General features: G+C 41.9%; 2 protein-coding genes across 3 annotated transcripts in view; one reads left to right on the plus strand and one right to left on the minus strand.

The window, feature by feature from the left end:
- The window catches only part of CPEB3 (cytoplasmic polyadenylation element binding protein 3), a 200977-nt gene extending 186771 nt beyond the window's left edge, over positions 1–14206 (minus strand). Inside the window, exon 1 of one of the 2 annotated variants that reach the window (XM_070780479.1) lies at positions 14046–14206. The gene's annotated coding sequence lies outside the window, so the exon portion shown is untranslated. Of the gene's footprint in view, positions 1–13988; positions 14008–14045 lie in introns of those variants that run through there. The other variant, XM_070780480.1, reaches the window with a different exon arrangement.
- Positions 14207–14432: 226 nt separating this feature from the next.
- The window catches only part of MARCHF5 (membrane associated ring-CH-type finger 5), a 53119-nt gene continuing 47689 nt past the window's right edge, over positions 14433–19862 (plus strand). Inside the window, exon 1 of the mRNA XM_070780482.1 lies at positions 14433–14645. Coding sequence (XP_070636583.1) covers positions 14611–14645 — 35 coding nt within the window. The 5' untranslated portion in view covers positions 14433–14610. The remainder of the gene's footprint in view (positions 14646–19862) is intronic.

Genomic DNA, 19862 nt, shown 5'->3' on the forward strand with positions numbered 1-19862 from the left:
TCGGGAATCAAAGGAAGAAAAAGTAACTGGAGAGGTCAATTTTCAAATCAGTTGAAGCGGGATGAAAGCATAGGTGGGGAGACCGATAATAAGACTAGTAAGTAGTCCAAGTAAGAGATGACCGGCAACTGGACTGGGGTGAAGGGAAGGACAATGGAAACAAAGAAATGGATTCGAGAAGCATTTAGGAGATAAACGGAGTATACCTGATGACTGACTGAAGGGTAGGGGATGAGGTGAGGGAGAAGGATGACTGGAGGAGGACTCCTAGATTTCACAGATTTCCATGTATTGTAAACATATGACAATCTGTCTCTTCATTAAATTGTAAACAACCTGATGACAAGAACACACAAATATCATTCACATCTTTGTGTCTCCAATATTTTCTACAGTGCCTGGTACACAGTTGGAGCTCAAGAAATGATGCTGAATAAAACGAATAGGTGAACTTTCTCAGACTTATCAAGTTGAGATTTCAGCTGCAGGGTATCAAATTAGTTATAATACATTCACAAAAGCTTTAATAGAAGAAAACTACTTATGCTGAATATCTATTCTCCCCAAAGAGCATATCCTGGTCTTTTAGTATATTACGTACACTTTCTCTTCCATCATTAGTTCATCTTACCCAAGAGGTAAAACCCAGAAGCTATAAGATAGAAGTAAACATTTGACTATAACAATGAAATTTCACTTCACACCCATCAAACTGCCAAAAATTAATGCCTATGAATTGCCTATTGCTTGCAGGGGAGTGAGGCTAAGAGGAGGCCTCTGTTTCCTCACCTCGCAAATGGAACCACGGGGATTAAGTGAAATGTTTCTAGACTCAAGCAGGCATTTACTAAAAACTCACACACTGCCTTTTTACACATCCATATACTCCTCCTTCAAGACCCAGTTCTTACTCCTCCACTAGGAAGCCTGCCCAGACCAGTCCAACATGCAGCTACTTCTTTTCCCTTCTCTGAGCTTCTGCGATACCTATCTGTGAAATTTTTCAAAGATTAATCATAGGTGGATCTGTGATTGCTCTTGCAATCAGTCACTTTCTTCTTTACTTGTTATTTCACTATTTGTATACTCATACTCTGTTCTCCAGTGGAGTCAGAAGTCTCTGGATTCAAAAGTCAGCTATTTGAACTGTGGTGTTGGAGAAGACTATTGAGAGTCTCTTGGACTACAAGGAAATCTAACCAGTCCATCCTAAAGGAGATCAGTCCTGGGTGTTCATTGGAAGGACTGATGTTGAAGCTGAAACTCCAATACTTTGGCCACCTGATGCGAAGAGCTGACTCATTGGAAAAGACCCTGATGCTGGGAAAGATTGAGGGCAGGAGGAGAAGGGGATGACAGAGGATGAGATGGTTGGATGGCATCATCGACTTGATGGACATGGGTTTGGCTGGACTCCGGGAGTTGGTGATGGTTAGGGAGGCCTGGCGTGCTGCGGTTCATGGTGTTGCAAAGAGTTGGACACAACTGAGCGACTGAACTGAACTGAACTGATACTCATACACTGTTCTCCAGTGAAGTCAGATGTCTCTGGATTCAAAAGTCAGCTATGCCATTTCTTTGCTATGACTTCATCTTCCCAATGTTCACGCTCTTCTGTGTGATACAAGAGACACAGCCATCTATCTGTTAAGGTCATTGTTAGGATTTGGGATAATGTGTGTAAAGGGTCCACATATTAGGTGTTCCGTAAGTAGATGCCAACAAGCACTCGTCGAGAGCAGCTCTCAGATCTTTTTCAAATTTCAATACCCTCCTGGATGCAGCACCTCACAGAGTGGCTCACACGTGGCTGCTGCTTGATGGTTTATTTACTTACACTATACCTTATCCAAAAAGGACCTAAAGCAGGTATGTGTTCAACAAGTATTTGTTGAGTGATAACAGGCTGCACTTTCCTGTCAGATTTTCTCTTTCTTTCTGTTTTTCCATAATAAACAGAACCATCAGAATACTGTGACATTTTCTGACCACAGAGCTTGAGGCATCTCAGTTCTTGACTGGGGACTGAACCCAGGCCATGACAGTGAAAGCCCAGAATCCTAACCACTAGATCACCAGGGAACCCCCCATATTATGACTTTTTTAAAGTCTTTACTCATCCTTCACCTGCACCAAGTATTTTTTCAATTTAATTTCAAAAATTTTAACTATAAAATACAGGCTCCTGGCAAAAATGAAAACATCCAAAGGGAATAAAATGAAAAGTAGGTTCCTCTCCTGATATTCAGTTTCACTATCCAGAGGTAATACTTAAAAAAAAAAAGTCCTATGTGTCTTTTTATTGGCCTTAGTGTTTGGCAAATACTCAACCTTCTTTAAGCTATTACTTAAAGATTTTTCCCTGATTTAGCATCCTAAGAACATAAGCTCCATAAGAGCATTTTTGTCTCTTTTGTTCTCCTCTGTTCCCAGCACCTAGACAGTACATGAAATCGTAACCGTATGTTCAATAAGTGCTTGCTAATGCATGGACTTCCTTTTGAGGAATTGCCGCCACTCAAGGTACACTGCCTGCCTTTAGCCAAGTGGCAAGGAAGACTGATTAGATGTTCCCTCCTCAGATTTTGATCTGTGAACAGAATACAAACAGTTGGAGGGAGCTGAACCCATATGAGAGCATGGAATGTTCCTGCAAGAAGGTGGTCTGTGGTGGCTGCTAACTGACTGCTTCCAGCCTGGTTCTTCCGCCTTACTTTCAGTCCTGTGAGCTCACCCAATTCCTTCCAATAAATTGCCTTTTGCTTAAGTTAGCTCAGCACTTCTTACCCTCAGCACTGTTAACATCTTGAGCTACATTATCTTTGCTGTGAAGGGCTGTTCTGTACCTTACAGTATGTTCAGCAGAATCCCTGATCTCAACTTGTTGGATGCAAACAGCATCCTTAGTGTAACTATCAAAAAAGTCTCCAGACATTAACAAATGTCCCCAAGGGGGACTGAATTAGCTAGAGGTGATTTCTGTGGAACAAAAAAGTCCTAACTGCTAAATACTACATCTCTGCCAACTTTTCATTATGGCCTACATAGAAATAGCTCAGCTATATAATATTATGTTCTATTGATAGGTCCTAAGTTATTAAATCAGTCAACTAACAATGGATTTCAGAGTGTTCACCTGTTGTTATGTTAAACAGCCTGGTGGCTGCACACTGAGCCATGTGGCCCATCATAATTCATCTGGGCGGCGGATCAGGCCCAGGGCAGCCAGGTGAGATCAGGGAGCTCTCCATTCCTGGGCATCCTCCAACATCGACTGGCTCCAGCCTTCCCCAGACCCGCCTTGTCAGCAACTCCAACAGGGCCTTTGTCCAGGCCCCTGGGCGGTACATTGATCAACACCCAGCATCCAGTGAAGGTTTACACACTCCGGAGGACGAGCAGTGAGACAAACAAGGTGCCAGGAATGTCCTCCAGCTACGTGGAGCAACCAAAGGGCATGTCCCTGTGAAGTTAAGTGGGCCTTAGGAAGCATCACTATAAACAAAACTAGTGGAGGTGATGGAATTCAGGTGAACTATTTCAAATCCTAAAAGATAATGCTGTTAAAGTGCTGCACTGAATATGCCAGCAAATCTGGAAAACAGCCATGGCCACAGGACTACAAAAGGTTTGTTTTCATTCCAATCCCAAAGAAAGGCAATGCCAAAAAATGTTCAAATACCGCACAATTGCACTCATTTCCCATGCCAGCAAGATTATCCTCAAGATGCTTCAAACTAGGCTTTAGCAGTATATGAACCAAGAACTTCCAGATGCACAAGCTGGATTTAGAAAAGGCAGAGGAACCAGAGATCAAACTGCCAACATCCACTGTATCATAGAAAAAGCAAGGGAATTCCAAAAAAATCAACTTCTGCTTCATTGACTACACTAAAGTCTTTGACTATGTGGATCACAACAGAATGTAGAAAAGTCTTAGAGACATTCTTTAAGAATCTTAAAATTCTTAAAAGTTCTTAAGGAAAATTCTTAAATTCGACCACTTTACCTGCCTCCTGAGGATTGCCAACATCCGCTGGATCATAGAAAAAGCAAGAGAGTTCCAGAAAAACATCTATTTCTGCTTTATTGACTATGCCAAAGCCTTTGACTGTGTGGATCACAATGAACTGTGGAAAATTCTGAAAGAGATGAAAATACCAGACCACCTGATCTGCCTCTTGAGAAATCTGTATGCAGGTCAGGAAGCAACAGTTAGAACTGGACATGGAACAACAGACTGGTTCCAAATAGGAAAAGGAGTACGTCAAGGCTGTATATTGTCACCCTGCTTATTTAACTTATATGCAGAGTACATCATGAGAAATGCTGGACTGGAAGAAACACAAACTGGAATCAAGATTGCCGGGAGAAATATCAATAACCTCAGATATGCAGATGACACCACCCTTATGGCAGAAAGTGAAGAGGAACTCAAAAGCCTCTTGATGAAAGTGAAAGTGGAGAGTGAAAAAGTTGGCTTCAAGCTCAACATTCAGAAAATGAAGATCATGGCATCCAGTCCCATCACTTCATGGGAAATAGATGGGGAAACAGTGGAAACAGTGGCTGACTTTATTTTTCTGGGCTCCAAAATCACTACAGATGGTGACTGCAGCCATGAAATTAAAAGACGCTTACTCCTTGGAGGGAAAGTTATGACCAACGTAGATAGCATGTTCAAAAGTAGAGACATTACTTTGCCAACAAAGGTTCGTCTAGTCAAGGCTATGGTTTTTCCTGTGGTCATGTATGGATGTGAGAGTTCGACTGTGAAGAAGGCTGAGCGCCGAAGAATTGATGCTTTTGAACTGTGGTGTTGGAGAAGACTCTTGAGAGTCCCTTGGACTGCAAGGAGATCCAACCAGTCCATTCTGAAGGAGATGAGCCCTAGGATTTCTTTGGAAGGAATGATGCTGAAGCTGAAACTCCAGTACTTTGGCAACCTCATGCGAAGAGTTGACTCATTGGAAAAGACTCTGATGCTGGGAGGGATTGGGGGCAGGAGGAGAAGGGGACGACAGAGGATGAGATGGCTGGATGGCATCACTGACTCGATGGACGTGAGTCACAGTGAACTCCGGGAGTTGGTGACGGACATGGAGGCCTGGCGTGCTGCGATTCATGGGGTCGCAAAGAGTCGGACACGACTGAGCAACTGATCTGATCTGAGAAAACTGTATGCAGGTCAGGAAGCAACAGTTAGAACATTGCAACAATGTTCCAGCTGAATATGGAACAACAGACTGGTTCCAAATTGGGAAAGGAGTACATCAAGTCTGCATATTGTCACCCGGATTATTTAATTTCTGTATAAAGCACATCACGTGAAATGCCAGGCTGGATGGAGCACAAGCTGGAATCAAGATTGCTAGGAGAAGTATCAGTAACCTCAGATATGCAAATGACACCACCCTTATGGCAGAAAGTGAAGAGGAACTGAAGAGCCTCTTGATGAAAGTGAAAGAGGAGAGGGAAAAAACTGGCTTAAAACTCAACATTTAAAAAATGAAGATCATGGCATCTGGTCCCATCACTTCATGGCAAATACATGGGGAAAAAGTGGAAACAGTGGCAGATTTTATTTCTTGGGCTCCAAAATCACTGCAGATGGTGACTGAAATTAAAGCCATAAAATTAAAGATGTTTGCTCTTGGAAGAAAAGCTATGACAAACCTAGGTAGTGCATTAAAAAGCAAAGACATCACCTTACCAACAAAGGTCCATATGGTTAAAGCTATGGTTTTTCCAATAGTCATGTACGGATATGAGAGTTGGACCACAAAGAAGGCTGAGCACCAAAGAATTAATGCTTTCAAACCGTAGTGTTGGAGAAGACTCTTGAGAGTCCCCTGGACTGCAAGGAAATCAAACCAGTCAATCCTAAAGGATATCAAGCCTGAAAATTCATTGTAAGGACTGATGTTGAAGCTGAAGCTCCAATACTTTGGCCACCTGATGCGAAGAGCTGACTCTTTTGAAAAGACCCTGATGCTGGGAAAGATTGAGGGCAAGAGAAGGGGGTGACAGAGGATAAGATGGTTAGATGACATCATTGACTCAACGGACATGAATCTGAGCAACCTCAAGGGAGATAGTGAAGGACAGGGCAGCCTGGCGTGCTGCAGCCCATGGGGTCACAAAGAGTCAGATACGACTTGGTTACTGAACAACAACAATGTTAAACAACAGCTTTAGGGAAATACAAGTCAAACACCAAATAATTCACCCATTTAAAGTGTACACTTAAGTGACTTTTAATATATTCAGAGTTGTGCAATCATCATTACAATCAATTTTAGCATATCTTCATCACCTCAAAAATAGGTGCACATCCCTGCACACTTTAGTTCAGATCAGATCAGTTGCTCAGTCGTGTCTGACTCTTTACGACCCCACGAATCGCAGCACGCCAGGCCTCCATGTCCATCACCAACTCCCAGAGTTCACTGAGACTCACATCCATTGAGTCAGTGATGCCATCCAGCCATCTCATCCTCTGTCGTCCCCTTCTCCTCTTGCCCCCAATCCCTCCCAGCATCAGAGTCTTTTCCAATGAGTCAACTCTTCGCATGAGGTGGCCAAAGTACTGGAGTTTCAACTTTAGCATCATTCCTTCCAAAGAAATCCCAGGGCTGATCTGCTTCAGAATGGTCACTCCTCAAAACTCCAGCTCCCTCAATTGTCAGCAACCATTTAATCTACTCTCTGCCTCTACAGACTTACCAATCTGAACACTTCGTTTAAATGGGATCATAGAATACGTTTTCTTTTGGACGGGCTTATTTCACTTAGCACAGTATTTTCTAGGTTTGTCCATGCTTAGCATGTAACAGTAGTTCATCCCTTACTGTTGAATAATATTCCACTGTATGGACACATTTTCCCTATCCATAAATGATAAGCATTTATGTTGCTACACTTTGTGGCTATGATGAATAATGCTACTATGAGCATGTGTGTACAAGTTTTTAGTGTTGATATAGGTTTTCATTTCTCTTAGGCATATACCTGGGGCTAGAACTGCTAGGTTAAATGGAAACATTATGTTTAACTTTTTGAAGAAGTCCCAGACTGTTTTCCAAAACGGCTACACCATTTTACCTTCCAATCAGCAGTGTGGTAGAGCTTCTTTCCTCACTTCTCACCAACACTTCCCACTAATCATTTATTATTCATCTTTTTTATTATAGCCATCCTAGGGAGAGTGATGTAGTATTTCATTGTGGTTTTGATTTCCATTTCCCTAATGACCAATATTGGTGAGCATCTCCTTCAGGTGCTTACTGGTCATTTGTATATCTTGAAGAAATATCTACTCAGATCCTTTGTCCATTTTCTAATTGAGTTATTTGCCTTTCTATTGTTGAGTTACAAGAAATCTTTATATGTTCTAGATATGTCATTTTTCAGATATATAATTTCCAAAAAAATTTTTGCCATTCTTAAATGAGTGAAAATCTTTTCATTTTCTTAACAGCACAAAAGTTTAAAATGTTTATTGTTAGTCTTTCAGGTAGAAATAGTCTTTCAGGTAAAAACTGAGTGGCTGGTTCACCTTGCAGCTCAATCATGTAACATGTCTTTCTCTAAGACAACTATTAGCAGAACTGCTGCTCTATGACATCTGTTTATTTAACAGAAGAATATAATTCTTTATATATATATTTTCTCATAAAATTGATTCTCCTGGAACAAGATACAAGAAGGAAGATGTGGTGTGTCATCCTGTGATTTTTACCTACCCTTGACACACCACTGACTTATCCAAGGGACACCTGACCCTGAGAGAGGAGTATAAGCAAGGACAGTGAAGAGTAATGGTTCTTCCACAGTATTTATGAGGAGAAAGAGAAGACTAATTAATGGATGATGATTTTTTTGTAAAATCAATCACCTTTTGTAAATATCTTTTTCACTAGAGTTGATATAAGATGTTAAAATTCTATTCTCTGCATAGCAAATGAAGACAGACAGGTTTTAGACTGTCCTAAGTGCCCAGTGAAGCCTCTGTCCAGAATTAAGAAAAGGTCAATTCAAACAAATCCTATAGATGCTCAGTAAAATATATTCTGGAGATCAAGGTGTCCCTATACAAGTCCTTTAAGAGGCCCAAGAACATTATCTATTTGAAAACTACTTAGCCTATATAAGGCTCTTCAAGAACTTATAGCTGTGTTAAAGCAAACTTCTAAAATAGTTACAGACCATGGCTAAGTTACTGAAACCTAGGCCAGTCCTAACTTGCCTTTGTTCCCAACCCACTCTGCATACCACTGCAAAATTAATCCCCCTAAATCACTGTTACCTTGACTTGAGAATTTTTAGTAATAATTAAAAGCTAATATCAATGGAGTTCTTAACTATGTGCCAACATTGTCCTGAACAATTTAAATGGATTTTCTCATTTAATCCTCCCCGTAACTCAGTGAGGTAGTTTCTGTAATTCTCCTGAAGATGAGGAAACTGTGGCTTATTCAGTAACCCACCCAAAACTGCTGAGCCCCTGAGTGGCAATGCTAAGATTCAAATGTAGGTTTGAGCTGAGGCTCTCAACCACTACGGTATTTCTGCAGAAACACCACTGGTCTAGTAATCACTTAGGGGAACAACTACAAGGCACGTGCACCAGAATTTCCAGGGTAAATTCTCTGATTCACAGCAGGTTTGGGAACCACTACAAGTTAACTCTCCATTTCCTACAGAACGTCTAAACTCCTCTTCCCAGAGACTTCTAGGATAAAGGCAAAATTCCTTAAATTGGCTTATAAAGCTCTTCAGAGTCTGTCACTTGACTGACCTTTCTGGTCCCATTTTGCCCCAAGCCCCCTTTTTGTTTCCATTTCTATTCTTTATCACAAGACTCTTCCTTCTCAGGGTATTTGCACAAGCTGTTCCTTGGTCTGGGATGCTCTTCCTTCCTCCCTTTGTTCGATTAACTCTTGCTGTTCCTCAGGCTTTAGCATGATGGGCACTTTCTGAGAAAAAAATTTCTGATCACCCTGTTTAGGTCAAAATCCTAGCTATTATCTCTAATAACATCACGTACTACATTTGCAAACTAAAAACTGTCTTTACATGATTCTCTCTCTTTCCCTCGATAAAGAGTAAACTCTACAAAGGTAGGAACTGTGCTTGTTTTTCTCAGTATTGTACCTCCAGCGCCTGGCTTAGTTGTTGTTGTTTAGTTGCTAAGTCACGTCTTACTCTTTGTGACCCCATGGACTATAGTCTGCCAGGCTCCGCTGTCCAGGTGATCAGGCAAGAATACTGGAGTGGGTTGCTATGTCTTTGTCCAGTAGTATCTTCAGTACCTGGATTAGTGCCTGTCACATAAATATTGCTTGTTCAATAAATACTTATCAAAAGAATTAATGGTTTCAAGGGCTTTTAACTGGAGAAGGCAATGGCACCCCACTCCAGTACTCTCGCCTGGAAAATCCCATGGGTGGAGGAGCCTGGTGGGCTGCAGTCCGTGGGGTTGCAAAGAGTCGGACACGACTGAATGACTTCACTTTCACTTTTCACTTTCATGCATTGGAGAAGGAAATGGCAACCCACTCCAGTGTTCTTGCCTGGAGAATCCCAGGGACTGGGGAGCCTGGTAGGCTGCCATCTATGGGGTCGCACAGAGTCAGACACGACTGAAGTGACTTAGCAGCAGGCCTTTTAACTATTCCGTACTTAACCAACCAACCATATTTTTCACTCTTGCTCAACAGAGATGTACAGTGCCATTTACAGAGGTTAATTCCTCTCCACATCTTTTCATCCTTATCTAAACCCAAAATCCTTTTCCACTTCTTTACCTAATTCCTCCTCTTGATACAAGGTAGAGCCTAAATTTCCCTTGTTTCACAAAGTTCTCTAACTCACCAACCCACAACAGTGTCTTCTAAACTGCTACCTCACTTTGTATTTCTAGGCCACTCACTTGGCACTTCATCATACACTGCCATGTATCCTCATGTAGTATTTCACATGTAAGTGGTCTGGTTACTTTTTTAAATATAAGTATCATTAGGTAGTTTGTATGTTCTCTGTGGTTGTTCAGTCATCTAGTCGTGTCCGACTCTTTGTGACCCTATGGACTGAAGCACACCAGGCCTCCCTGTCCCTCACCATCTCCTGAAGTTTGCCCAAATTCATGTCCCTTGCATCAGTGATGACATCCAGCCATCTCATCCTCTGATACCCTCTTTTCCTTCTGCCCTCAATCTTTCCCAGCATCAGGGTCTTTCCCAATGAGTGGGCTCTTTGCATCAGGTAGCCAAAATCCTGGAGCCTCAGCCTCAGTGTCAGTCCTTCCAATGAGTATTCAGGGTTGACTTCCCATAATATTGACTGGTTTGGTCTCCTTGTTGTCCAAGGGACTCTCAGAAGTCTTCTCCAGCACCACAGTTTGAAGGCATCAATTCTTTGGTGCTTTGCCTTCTTTACGGTCCAGCTCTCACAACCGCATATGACCACTTGGAAGACCACAGCCTTGACTATATGGGCCTTTGTCAGCAAAGTAATGTCTCTGCTTTTCAACACGTTGTCTAGGTTTGTCATAGCTTTCCTTTGTTCTTAAAGGGGAGTCATTGGTTAATTCGTGACTAGAGTACCCAAGCACATCATAAATACTCTGTAAATGTCTGCTAAATAAATTAATGAATAATATTCTGTAACCTGCAATGTGGATTCAACCTGCAGTTGATCAGCAAATTTGGCAATTGACAATTCTCCTCGGAGGACACCTGAATATTTTATATTATTTCTTTGGAATATCTCTAGGATCCCTTGGCAGACAGTTCAAAACAAGTGTCAGGTGAGAACATTAAAGTAATATACTGCTTTATATTTCCTATAGTTCTATACTCAGGTATTTCTAAATCCATTACAAAATTATTAATACATTTCATAACTCTTTAGGATAACTCTACATTATCGATCCTAATCCTCCAAGGTTGGGAGAATCTTTAAATATTTTCAGTAGATTAATTTCTATTTTAAAATATAACACTGAGGAAAATATTTTTGTTGTCATGCTATTAATCTCTTGGTTAAATATCATTTACCATAAATCTTTAACTCTATGTAAAATAGGTTAAGTGCATTTCAACTTTTTATTTGGAGGAGGACAAACTGAGATCTAAGCAATTAAGAACTTTTTCTTCAAAATCTAAGCAATTAAGAACTTTTTCTTCAAAATCAGAATAGAGTTATCCTAAAGAGTTATGAAATGTATTAATAATTTTGTAATGGATTTAGAAATACCTGACTATGGAACTATAGGAAATTTAAAGCAGTATATTACTTTAATGTTCTCACCTGACACTTGTTTTGAACTGTCTGCCAAGGGATCCTAGAGATATTCCAAAGAAATAATATAAAATATTCAGGTGTCCTCCGAGGAGAATTGTCAATTGCCAAATTTGCTGATAAACTGCAGGTTGAATCCACATTGCAGGTTACAGAGTATTATGATTCCAGTTATTCTAATTTAAAAATCCTAAAGCCAAGGAAAATAAATTTGACAAACAGTGGGGCTAATGGTAAAGAATCTGCCTGCCAATGCCGGAGATGCACAAAACCCAAGAGACAGAGGTTCGATCCGTGCAATGGGAAGATACCCTGGAGTAGGAAATGGCAACCCACTCCAGTATTCTTGCCTGGAAAATTCCAAGGACAGAAGAGCCTGGTGGGCCATAGTCCATGGGATTGTAAAAGAGTTGGACATAACTTAGCAAGCAAACAACAACAATTTACATACTATAAAATTAACTCATATCAAAATTTTAAAGTCTATTTACAGATTTGTGTCACCATCACCAGAATCTAAATTTGTTTTATATTATTTTTGCAATATAATTTACAAAGCTGTGTAGTCATCACCACTCTAACCCTGGAACATTTTCATCAGCCCCAAAAGAAACATCATGCCCTTTAGCAATCTCTCTCCATTTCTCTCCAGCCCCTCCAGCTTTTGGCAACCACTAATCTACTTTGTCTCAATGAATTTATTCTTAACATTTAATATACATGGAATCATACAATATGTGGTGTTTCGTGACTAGCTCCTTTCACTTAACATGTTTTCAAGATTTATCCATATTGTAACACGTATTAGAATTTCATTCCTTGTTGTCAGCTAATAACATTTTGGGCGTGCATGTGTACATGCTCAGTCACTTCAGTCACGTCCAGCTGTTTGCAACCCTACAGATTGTAGCTCCCCCCAGGTTCCTCTGTCCATGGGATTCTCCAGGCAAGAATAATGAAGTAGGTTGCCATTTCCTTCTCCAGGGGATCGTCCGGACTCAGGTATCAAAACTGTGTCTCCTACATTGCAGGCGGATTTACTGTACAGGCGGATTTACTGGTTTATCCATTCATCAGTTGATGGATACTTGGGTTGTTTCCACTTTTTGGCTACTAGGAATAATGCTGCTATGAATGTTGGCATACAAGTCTTGGTGTAGATATATATCTTTATTCCTCTTGGGTAGATACCAAGGAGTGGGATTACTAGGTCAGGTGCTAATTGCTTCATTTTTCCCTAATCAGTCTTAAAGTGAGTAACAAAATTTTTTTCCTATTTCAAAGGATTTTTGAGACAGCCAGGAAGCAGAATTTTGATGAAAATGCTAATATAATTTTTTAAAAAAGGATAATCTGCACACCACTTTGCTAGCAATAGAACTATACCACATTACTTTCCAGTTTGAAGTTCAAACAGAAATTCTAAGATGAGATGAAAATTCCTTTTAATGTAAGTCATAAAATTAAATGGAGTCTGCTCTAACCTATGTAATCAATATGCTAGAATAAAATTCTGTTTTTTGAGCAGAATGTATGTATCCATCTCCTTCTGGCTGACAATTGCTTTAACAGATAAACACACAGTAAAAGAAGATTTACTTAGTAGAAGTAGTAATAAATAGGAATTTGAAATCTCAAATGCCTTAATAAATTACCTATTTCCCTCCCCTGTCATGGGCCTGCTTCTCATTTAATGAGAAAAGGGTAAAGCATTAATTATAATTAGTCATGTAAATTCCCAAAGTCTTTCATAAAAGCATCTTTCAGAAATCAGAGGCCAAATAACTTCTGGTCACATGTTATTTTTATTTTTCTTCCTGGCGATGTACACTCTAGTTCAAATATATTCAGGAAGCAGACTGTAAGCAAGAAATTAAAAGCTGATTGCAAAATTCTGCGTAAAAATTAAAAGAGCTTTAAAAACACATTTTAATGTAAAGAAAAATCAAACATCTTGCGGCAGAAATTAGGCATAATCAGGGGAAAACTACCAAACGTTCTACCAATCACAGCACTAGAGAACGCCACAGGTCGTCCAAAAGACGCCTTCCTTTTAGCCAACAGTTCTTTTCCTCCCGCCAAAGCTGTCCCCTAGAGCGTCAGAGAGTAACTCAATGAGCGATTTATGATTTTTTCCTTTTGATCTCTCCCCACACACATCCACCTGCTTGGAGGTGTCAAGGCGACTAGAAATGGTTAACACTGACCAGCAGCAGACAGAGAAACAAACACCCCTGACAACCCACAGCTGAGTAAGCAAGAGCTGTTTATTCACGACCATGTTCCATTTGGAGACTATCGGCGAGCCCTTGAAAGCCCAGGCACATTTTAGAAGGTTCCTAGAGAGGGAGGGAATAATCTCCCCACGACACACACGCACACACACCCCACCCCTCTCCCCCCGCCCTGAGAAACATACACTGGTTTGGGTGGGAACCATCTGGTCCAGGCAGCCCCTGCCCTCCCGACCGCTCAGGAATAACCTCACGCACTAGAGCATCCGACCCCTTGCGGGGGTTGTGTAACTCCCCAAAATGGGCTCAGACGCCGCAGAGGCTGGCCGCAGCGCTGAAGGCTTCCGAAGACGCTTTCTGCCACTCCCACCCCCGCCACGGCCCACCCCGACGCCGTGGCCGGGACTGGAGACCCTGACGAGAAATGGCCCTTTAGATCCCACCCCTCACCTGGCTCGGTCCCACCTGAGCACCAGAGCTGAGAGAAAACAGGCAGGGAGAGCTGACCTTGATGCTACTGACAGTGGAGCGGCACATCCTGCTGCTTCCTGGAAAGCGGCCCGCAGGACATTTTTCCCCCTGGAGGAAGGAAACGGGAGGGCGCCGGCCGGGCGGCTGCGGGCGCTGCGGCGGTGGTCCGGGCGGGCTGTGCAGCCTCTAGTGGGGACGGTCCGAGGACTACATCTCCCAGGCTGCTCTGGGCCGCCTTGCGTCGTGACCCCAGCGCGCACGGAGGCGGTGACTCTTACCTCACAGAGGTAGCTCCTCCGCCGGCAGCAACTCGGCGCCCGCGGTCCATGGACCGGAACCCCGGGCCGACGGGCAGGAACCCCGGCCGCGATCGTCGTCTCCCCGCCCTAGGCTCCTCCTCCTCGCTCCCCACCGCCTCCTCCGGACGCCCGCGGGCCGCGCACCGCCACCGCCGGGCTCGTGGAGCCGCCCCGGGAGGCTGGGTGGCGGGTTCGCGGCTGCCGCCGGACTGAGGCCTACTCCGCCGCCTCTCAGTGCTATTGTCCTGGGCCCGGCCCTGACCGGGCTCACCGGAGAGGCGAGTGCGCCGGCTCCGCCGAAGATGCCGGACCAAGCCCTACAGCAGATGCTGGACAGGTACGGGCAGCCTTTGGGGAGGACGCGAGCCGCTGATCCTCGTTCCGGCCCTGCCGCGCCCGGCCTCGGGGCTCTTCGGAGCGGAGCCCGGCGTGCCGGGAGGAGTTCTACGGCCTGGGGGCCGGGCGAGGGGCCGAAAGTTTGGAGTCCGTACTTGCGGGAGGACGGAGCGGGCGGCCTGGGTGCGTAGACTTAAAGGGAAACTTAGTTAAGGAGTGGCGTCTGGTTTCGTCGGGACGCCTTTGCGAAGTGAGAGGGGCTTGTATGAACCCAGAGAATTAGTTTTCTTTTTCTCACTCTCCTCCTCCCCTCCCCCCAAACTGTGTTGTAACGTGTTTGTCCGAGATGTCACTGGCAAGAAGAGCCAAACTAATTTTCTGAGGAATGATCCTCCTCCAATTTTAACTGTTTCCAAAAGCCAAGGAAAAATAAGCATTCTTTTGGAAAGCTTCATAGGCAAACTTCCTTCCTCCGCATCCCCAACCCCAAACTATAAGGTCAAGAGTATAAGCAAAGGACTTCAGCGGTCAGACCAGAGTAGAGGTTATGGGAAACAGACATATAATTTCGCGTATTTTACCATGCGTTGAGTTCCCTGAGAAAGTTTCATTCTGTGGGGGCTCCGGTCGGTAAAACTTTCTGTGAAATCGGCTGCAGAGCCCTCTGCTGTTGAAATTCTAGTCTCTGGGTTCTACCACGAGTTTCTGGAGACCCTTACTCCACAATTTCCACTAAGGACATAACTTCCTGGCAACGCCGGTGCTATTGGCTAATGTATGTTTTCGTTGCCTACAACTCTCAGTAGACCACTTGCCACCCAGTTCAGCGTGTGGTATAGCTCTATACTGAGAACAAATCGAACTGGAAAGTGTTAAATGAAGAGGCTACCTTAAATGAAATTATACCCAATGAAATTATGCTTGGATCACACCCAGAACACAAATCACTCAAGAGTACCTCTTCTTCCGGAGTGACAGACATTTCCTTTGGAGCTTAGAATTTTGAGACGTCTAAGTTGATAGAAATCATGGTACTGACTTTTTTCAGTTGGGGTGGCCCAGTGATTAATCCAGCCCTTGTTCTAGGAGAGCATTCGGGTCAAGTTGTATTGACTACTCCCTTTTTTAATAAGTAGTTTACAAGCTCCTGGAAGGCAGAAGTCATTATTTCAAATTCTACAACCCCCTGTACAAAGTAAGTCATCAGTAAATACTTTTATGAACAAATGCATGAACTTTTTTGTCATTCTCCCCAATTGTGTAGTGGTCTAATAATTTACCATACTGGCAAATTATATAGGACAACTGAAGTATGCCCAGAGGAGACCATTTTCTGTCACTGCCAATTCCAATCAGAGATCCTATTTTGGTGCTGGGTATTTTGTAATTAATTTTTACCCCCTCTGAGGGCCTGCTGCTTTCACTTTTATGTAGTTGACTTTTGTGTCCAAAAGCTGATCTGGCTTTCATACACTCTTTGGAGATTTCCATAAAAGTAAAAAACCCAAGGAGTGCCAGCAAGACATTTACAATTGTCTCAACAGAAACTTGGAAATTCTGGCTGCATATACTGAAACAGGTGACTATAATACTGGCTTCCCTCATCTTCTCTACCTTTTTGACATATCTCTTAAGATGATATTCAAAGATCATTTTGCAACCTGGCCCCTTGTTGGAATCACCTGAGGAGTGTTTTAACATATGGATGGATGCCTGATTCTGCCCACGACCAATTAGTTCACAGATTTCTGGAGAATAGGGCCTGAGCATGGGTATTTTCAAAAGCTTTTCAGATGTTTGTTGTGGTTGAAAATCACTTTTAAAGGGTTTTGGGTTTTTTTTGGTAATGCCTCATGGCTTGAGGGATCTTAGTTCCCCAACTAGGGATTGAATCTGGGCCTCCTGCGGTGGAAGCAGATTCCTAACCACTGGACCACCAGGGAATTCCCACAACCCTAAACCCTAAGTGATTATTTCATCATAAGGGATAGTACCTTTTAGTGAGGTAAGCTTGGACAGAAATCTTGAAATTCTCGTTTTGCCACTTACTGGCTATATGACTTTGGATTTAAATTCTGAGGTTCTACATCATCTTAAAAAAATTGTAATGTCCTACCTTACAGGACTGTATAAATGAGAACAAATATAAGTACTTTGTTGTTGTTCTTGTACAGTCTCTATGTATAAGTACCTTATACAACAATAAAATGCTATCGTATGTTAGGCACACAGAAGGTACTTAAGATTCTGGTGTAACTGGGATTTCCCTGGCGGTGCAGTGACTGGGAGTGTGCCTTCCAGTGCAGGGGATGCATGTTTGATCTCTGTTGGGGAAACTTAAGATCCCACATGCCACAGGGCAACAAAGCCTGAGTGCTGGAACTAGTGAGAAGCCTATGTGCATTGGGCTAAGACCCAATGCAGCCAAATAAATCAGTATTAAAAAAAAAAATTCTAATGTAACCAATCAATTAGCAATTTACACACACACACCCCTCGCCCATCTCCTTTCTATTTACTATCATGTTAATCTGGGCTATCCCCCCTGCAAGATGAACACAAAGATACTTGATGGGTTCTTTTGAGGAATACTGACAAGTTCAAGAGACTAAAATATGTCAACCTGTTAGGACCCAGAATCTTGCTTGAATTTGGCTCCCTCCTAGCTTGGTCTTTGGGTGGCAATTTTTGAGCGACAGAATTTACTTCAGAAACTTGCCTTTATGTTTATTTCTTCAGTACAAGTTCTATCCTTGAGAAGATTAAGGAAATGTATATAATATATATTGTTTCGCTTCTGGGTTAAGATTAGGTATGTTTTAATAGTTTATTAAATTTGTGTTCATTGAATTGATTTGGTAAATATTGATCCATTTGCCCAGTACCATTCTAAGCCCTCAGTATATGGTGGTAGTGAACATAAGCAAAAATACTCGTGTGGAGCTTTAATTCTAGTGAGGTTTGTGTTCCACAAATGTCAAATAAGATAAAGATTATATTTACAAATATGGTATGTTCAGTTTATACATTTAGTCTGTCACGGTTTTTTAATTAATAGCAGCTTACTAAGAGCTGAAGTTCAATTGCTTGTCCTTTGTGAATAAGTAAATCTAGTTTAGCAATTGTTTATCTTAATAACTTTTATTCTTGCCATATTTGCAGCTGGAAAGAGTATATATAGATATATATTTTGATTGCCTTTCATTTTTATAAACAGTAAGCAGCTGTTTTATGTAAATTTATCATTTGAACCTTTTAAATTGAGAGTGGTGGAAAGGGGGTGGTTTTCTAATGTCATGAATGACTGGGGGTCACAAATCATTGCCCTGAAATTATAACCATTCATAAATTCAAACCCTTTACATCAGGCTCTCTGAATCTTATTTTCTCTTCCTTCCCTTTGTTGCCATACTTTTTTAAGAAGTCTGTTACGCCTATTCTGTCACCATTATACTTTCTCATTTTCTCTTTTACTTCTCAAAATGAGGATTAAATCTATAGAGAATACAAAGAATACTATAAACAAACCGCAGGAATGGACCTCAGGTTTAAAGCCTGGTGAGAGATGCTTCTGGAAACTTGACTTTTGTGTACCCCTTTCATGTTGAACACTTAGGAATTTGTTGAGGTTGTTTTGCATCACTTAATTGCACAAGGTGAGTAGGCAAGGAACGGAGTCAGTGTCCCCAGAACAGTCAGATGGGAAGAACAATGGAAGAATAATCCGCTCCCCAGAGGCCTCCTGCAGTAGCAAGTGAGTTAGAACCCCCTCTCACAGGATGTTACCAACCGCATGGACATCCCTTTAGAGGTTGTAGATGTCTTCAGAGGACTGAGCTGTATATTCCTTCTGAGTTATAAACCGTCTCTAGCTTCCACTAAAGCAGCTTCTCATTCTCTTTGGCATCTTTCCTCAATCATATTACAATCCCATTTTGACATTTACAGACCAATACCTGGAGTTAAGAACCATTAGCAATTAGTTGTATTTGCTTCCCTCTCTATATAAAAAGCAGAAACATTACAGATAAAGTCCCCTTTGGCCATTATCCCCCAGTCCCATATCTTCTCCCATCCCCAGTCCACTATCATAAGTGGGTTTATGTTCTTCCAGTCTTTGTTTAATGCTTTTATATATACTATATGTAATTCACAGTTCTGTTTTTGTTTCTAAAATTTAAATATATCAGTCTACAATTTACTTTTTTAAATACTGAGTTTTGTGATATTCAGCAATTAAAGAGTGTACGTATAGAATCTATTGTATTAACATACTACTTGTAGTATGAGTATGGATACTCGTAGTATGGATCATCGAAAAAGTAAGAGAGTTCCAGAAAAACATCTATTTCTGCTTTATTGACTATGCCAAAGCCTTTGACTGTCTGGATCACAATAAACTGGAAAATTCTGAAAGAGATAGGAATACCAGATCACCTGACCTGCCTCCTAAGAAACCTGTATACAAGTCAGGAAGCAACAGTTAGAACTGGACACAGAACAACAGACTGGTTCCAAATAGCAAAAGGAGTACGTCAAGGCTGTATATTGTCACCCTGCTTATTTAACATATATGCAGAGTACATCATGAGAAATGCTGGGCTGGAAGAATCACAAGCTGGAATCAAGATTGCTGGGAGAAATATCAATAACGTCAGATATGCAGATGACACCACCCTTATGGCAGAAAGTGAAGAGGAACTAAAGAGCCTCTTGATGAAAGTGAAAGGAGAGTGAAAAAGTGGGCTTAAAGCTCAACATTCAGAAAACTAAGATCATGGCATTCGTTCCCATCACTTCGTGGCAAATAGATGGGGAAACAGTGAGAGACTTTATTTTTGGGGGCTCCAAAATCACTGCAGATGGTGACTGCAGCCATGAAATAAAAAGACACTTACTCCTTGAAAGAAAAGTTATGACCAACCTAGACAGCATATTAAAAAGCAGAGACATTGCTTTACCAACGAAGGTCCGTCTAGTCACAGCTATGGTTTTTCCAGTAGTCATGTATGGATGTGAGAGTTGGACTATAAAGAAAGCTGAGCACCGAAGAATTGATGCTTTTGAACTGTGGTATTGGAGAAGACTCTTGAGAGTCCCTTGGACTGCAAGGAGATCCAACCAGTCCAACCTAAAGGAAATCAGTCCTGAATGTTCATTGGAAGGACTCATGTTGAAGCTGAAACTCCAATACTTTGGCCACCTGATGCGAGGAACT

Source organism: Bos indicus, chromosome 26 (genome assembly GCF_029378745.1).
Source record: "Bos indicus isolate NIAB-ARS_2022 breed Sahiwal x Tharparkar chromosome 26, NIAB-ARS_B.indTharparkar_mat_pri_1.0, whole genome shotgun sequence".
In the NCBI taxonomy this organism is placed as follows: Eukaryota; Metazoa; Chordata; class Mammalia; order Artiodactyla; family Bovidae; genus Bos; species Bos indicus.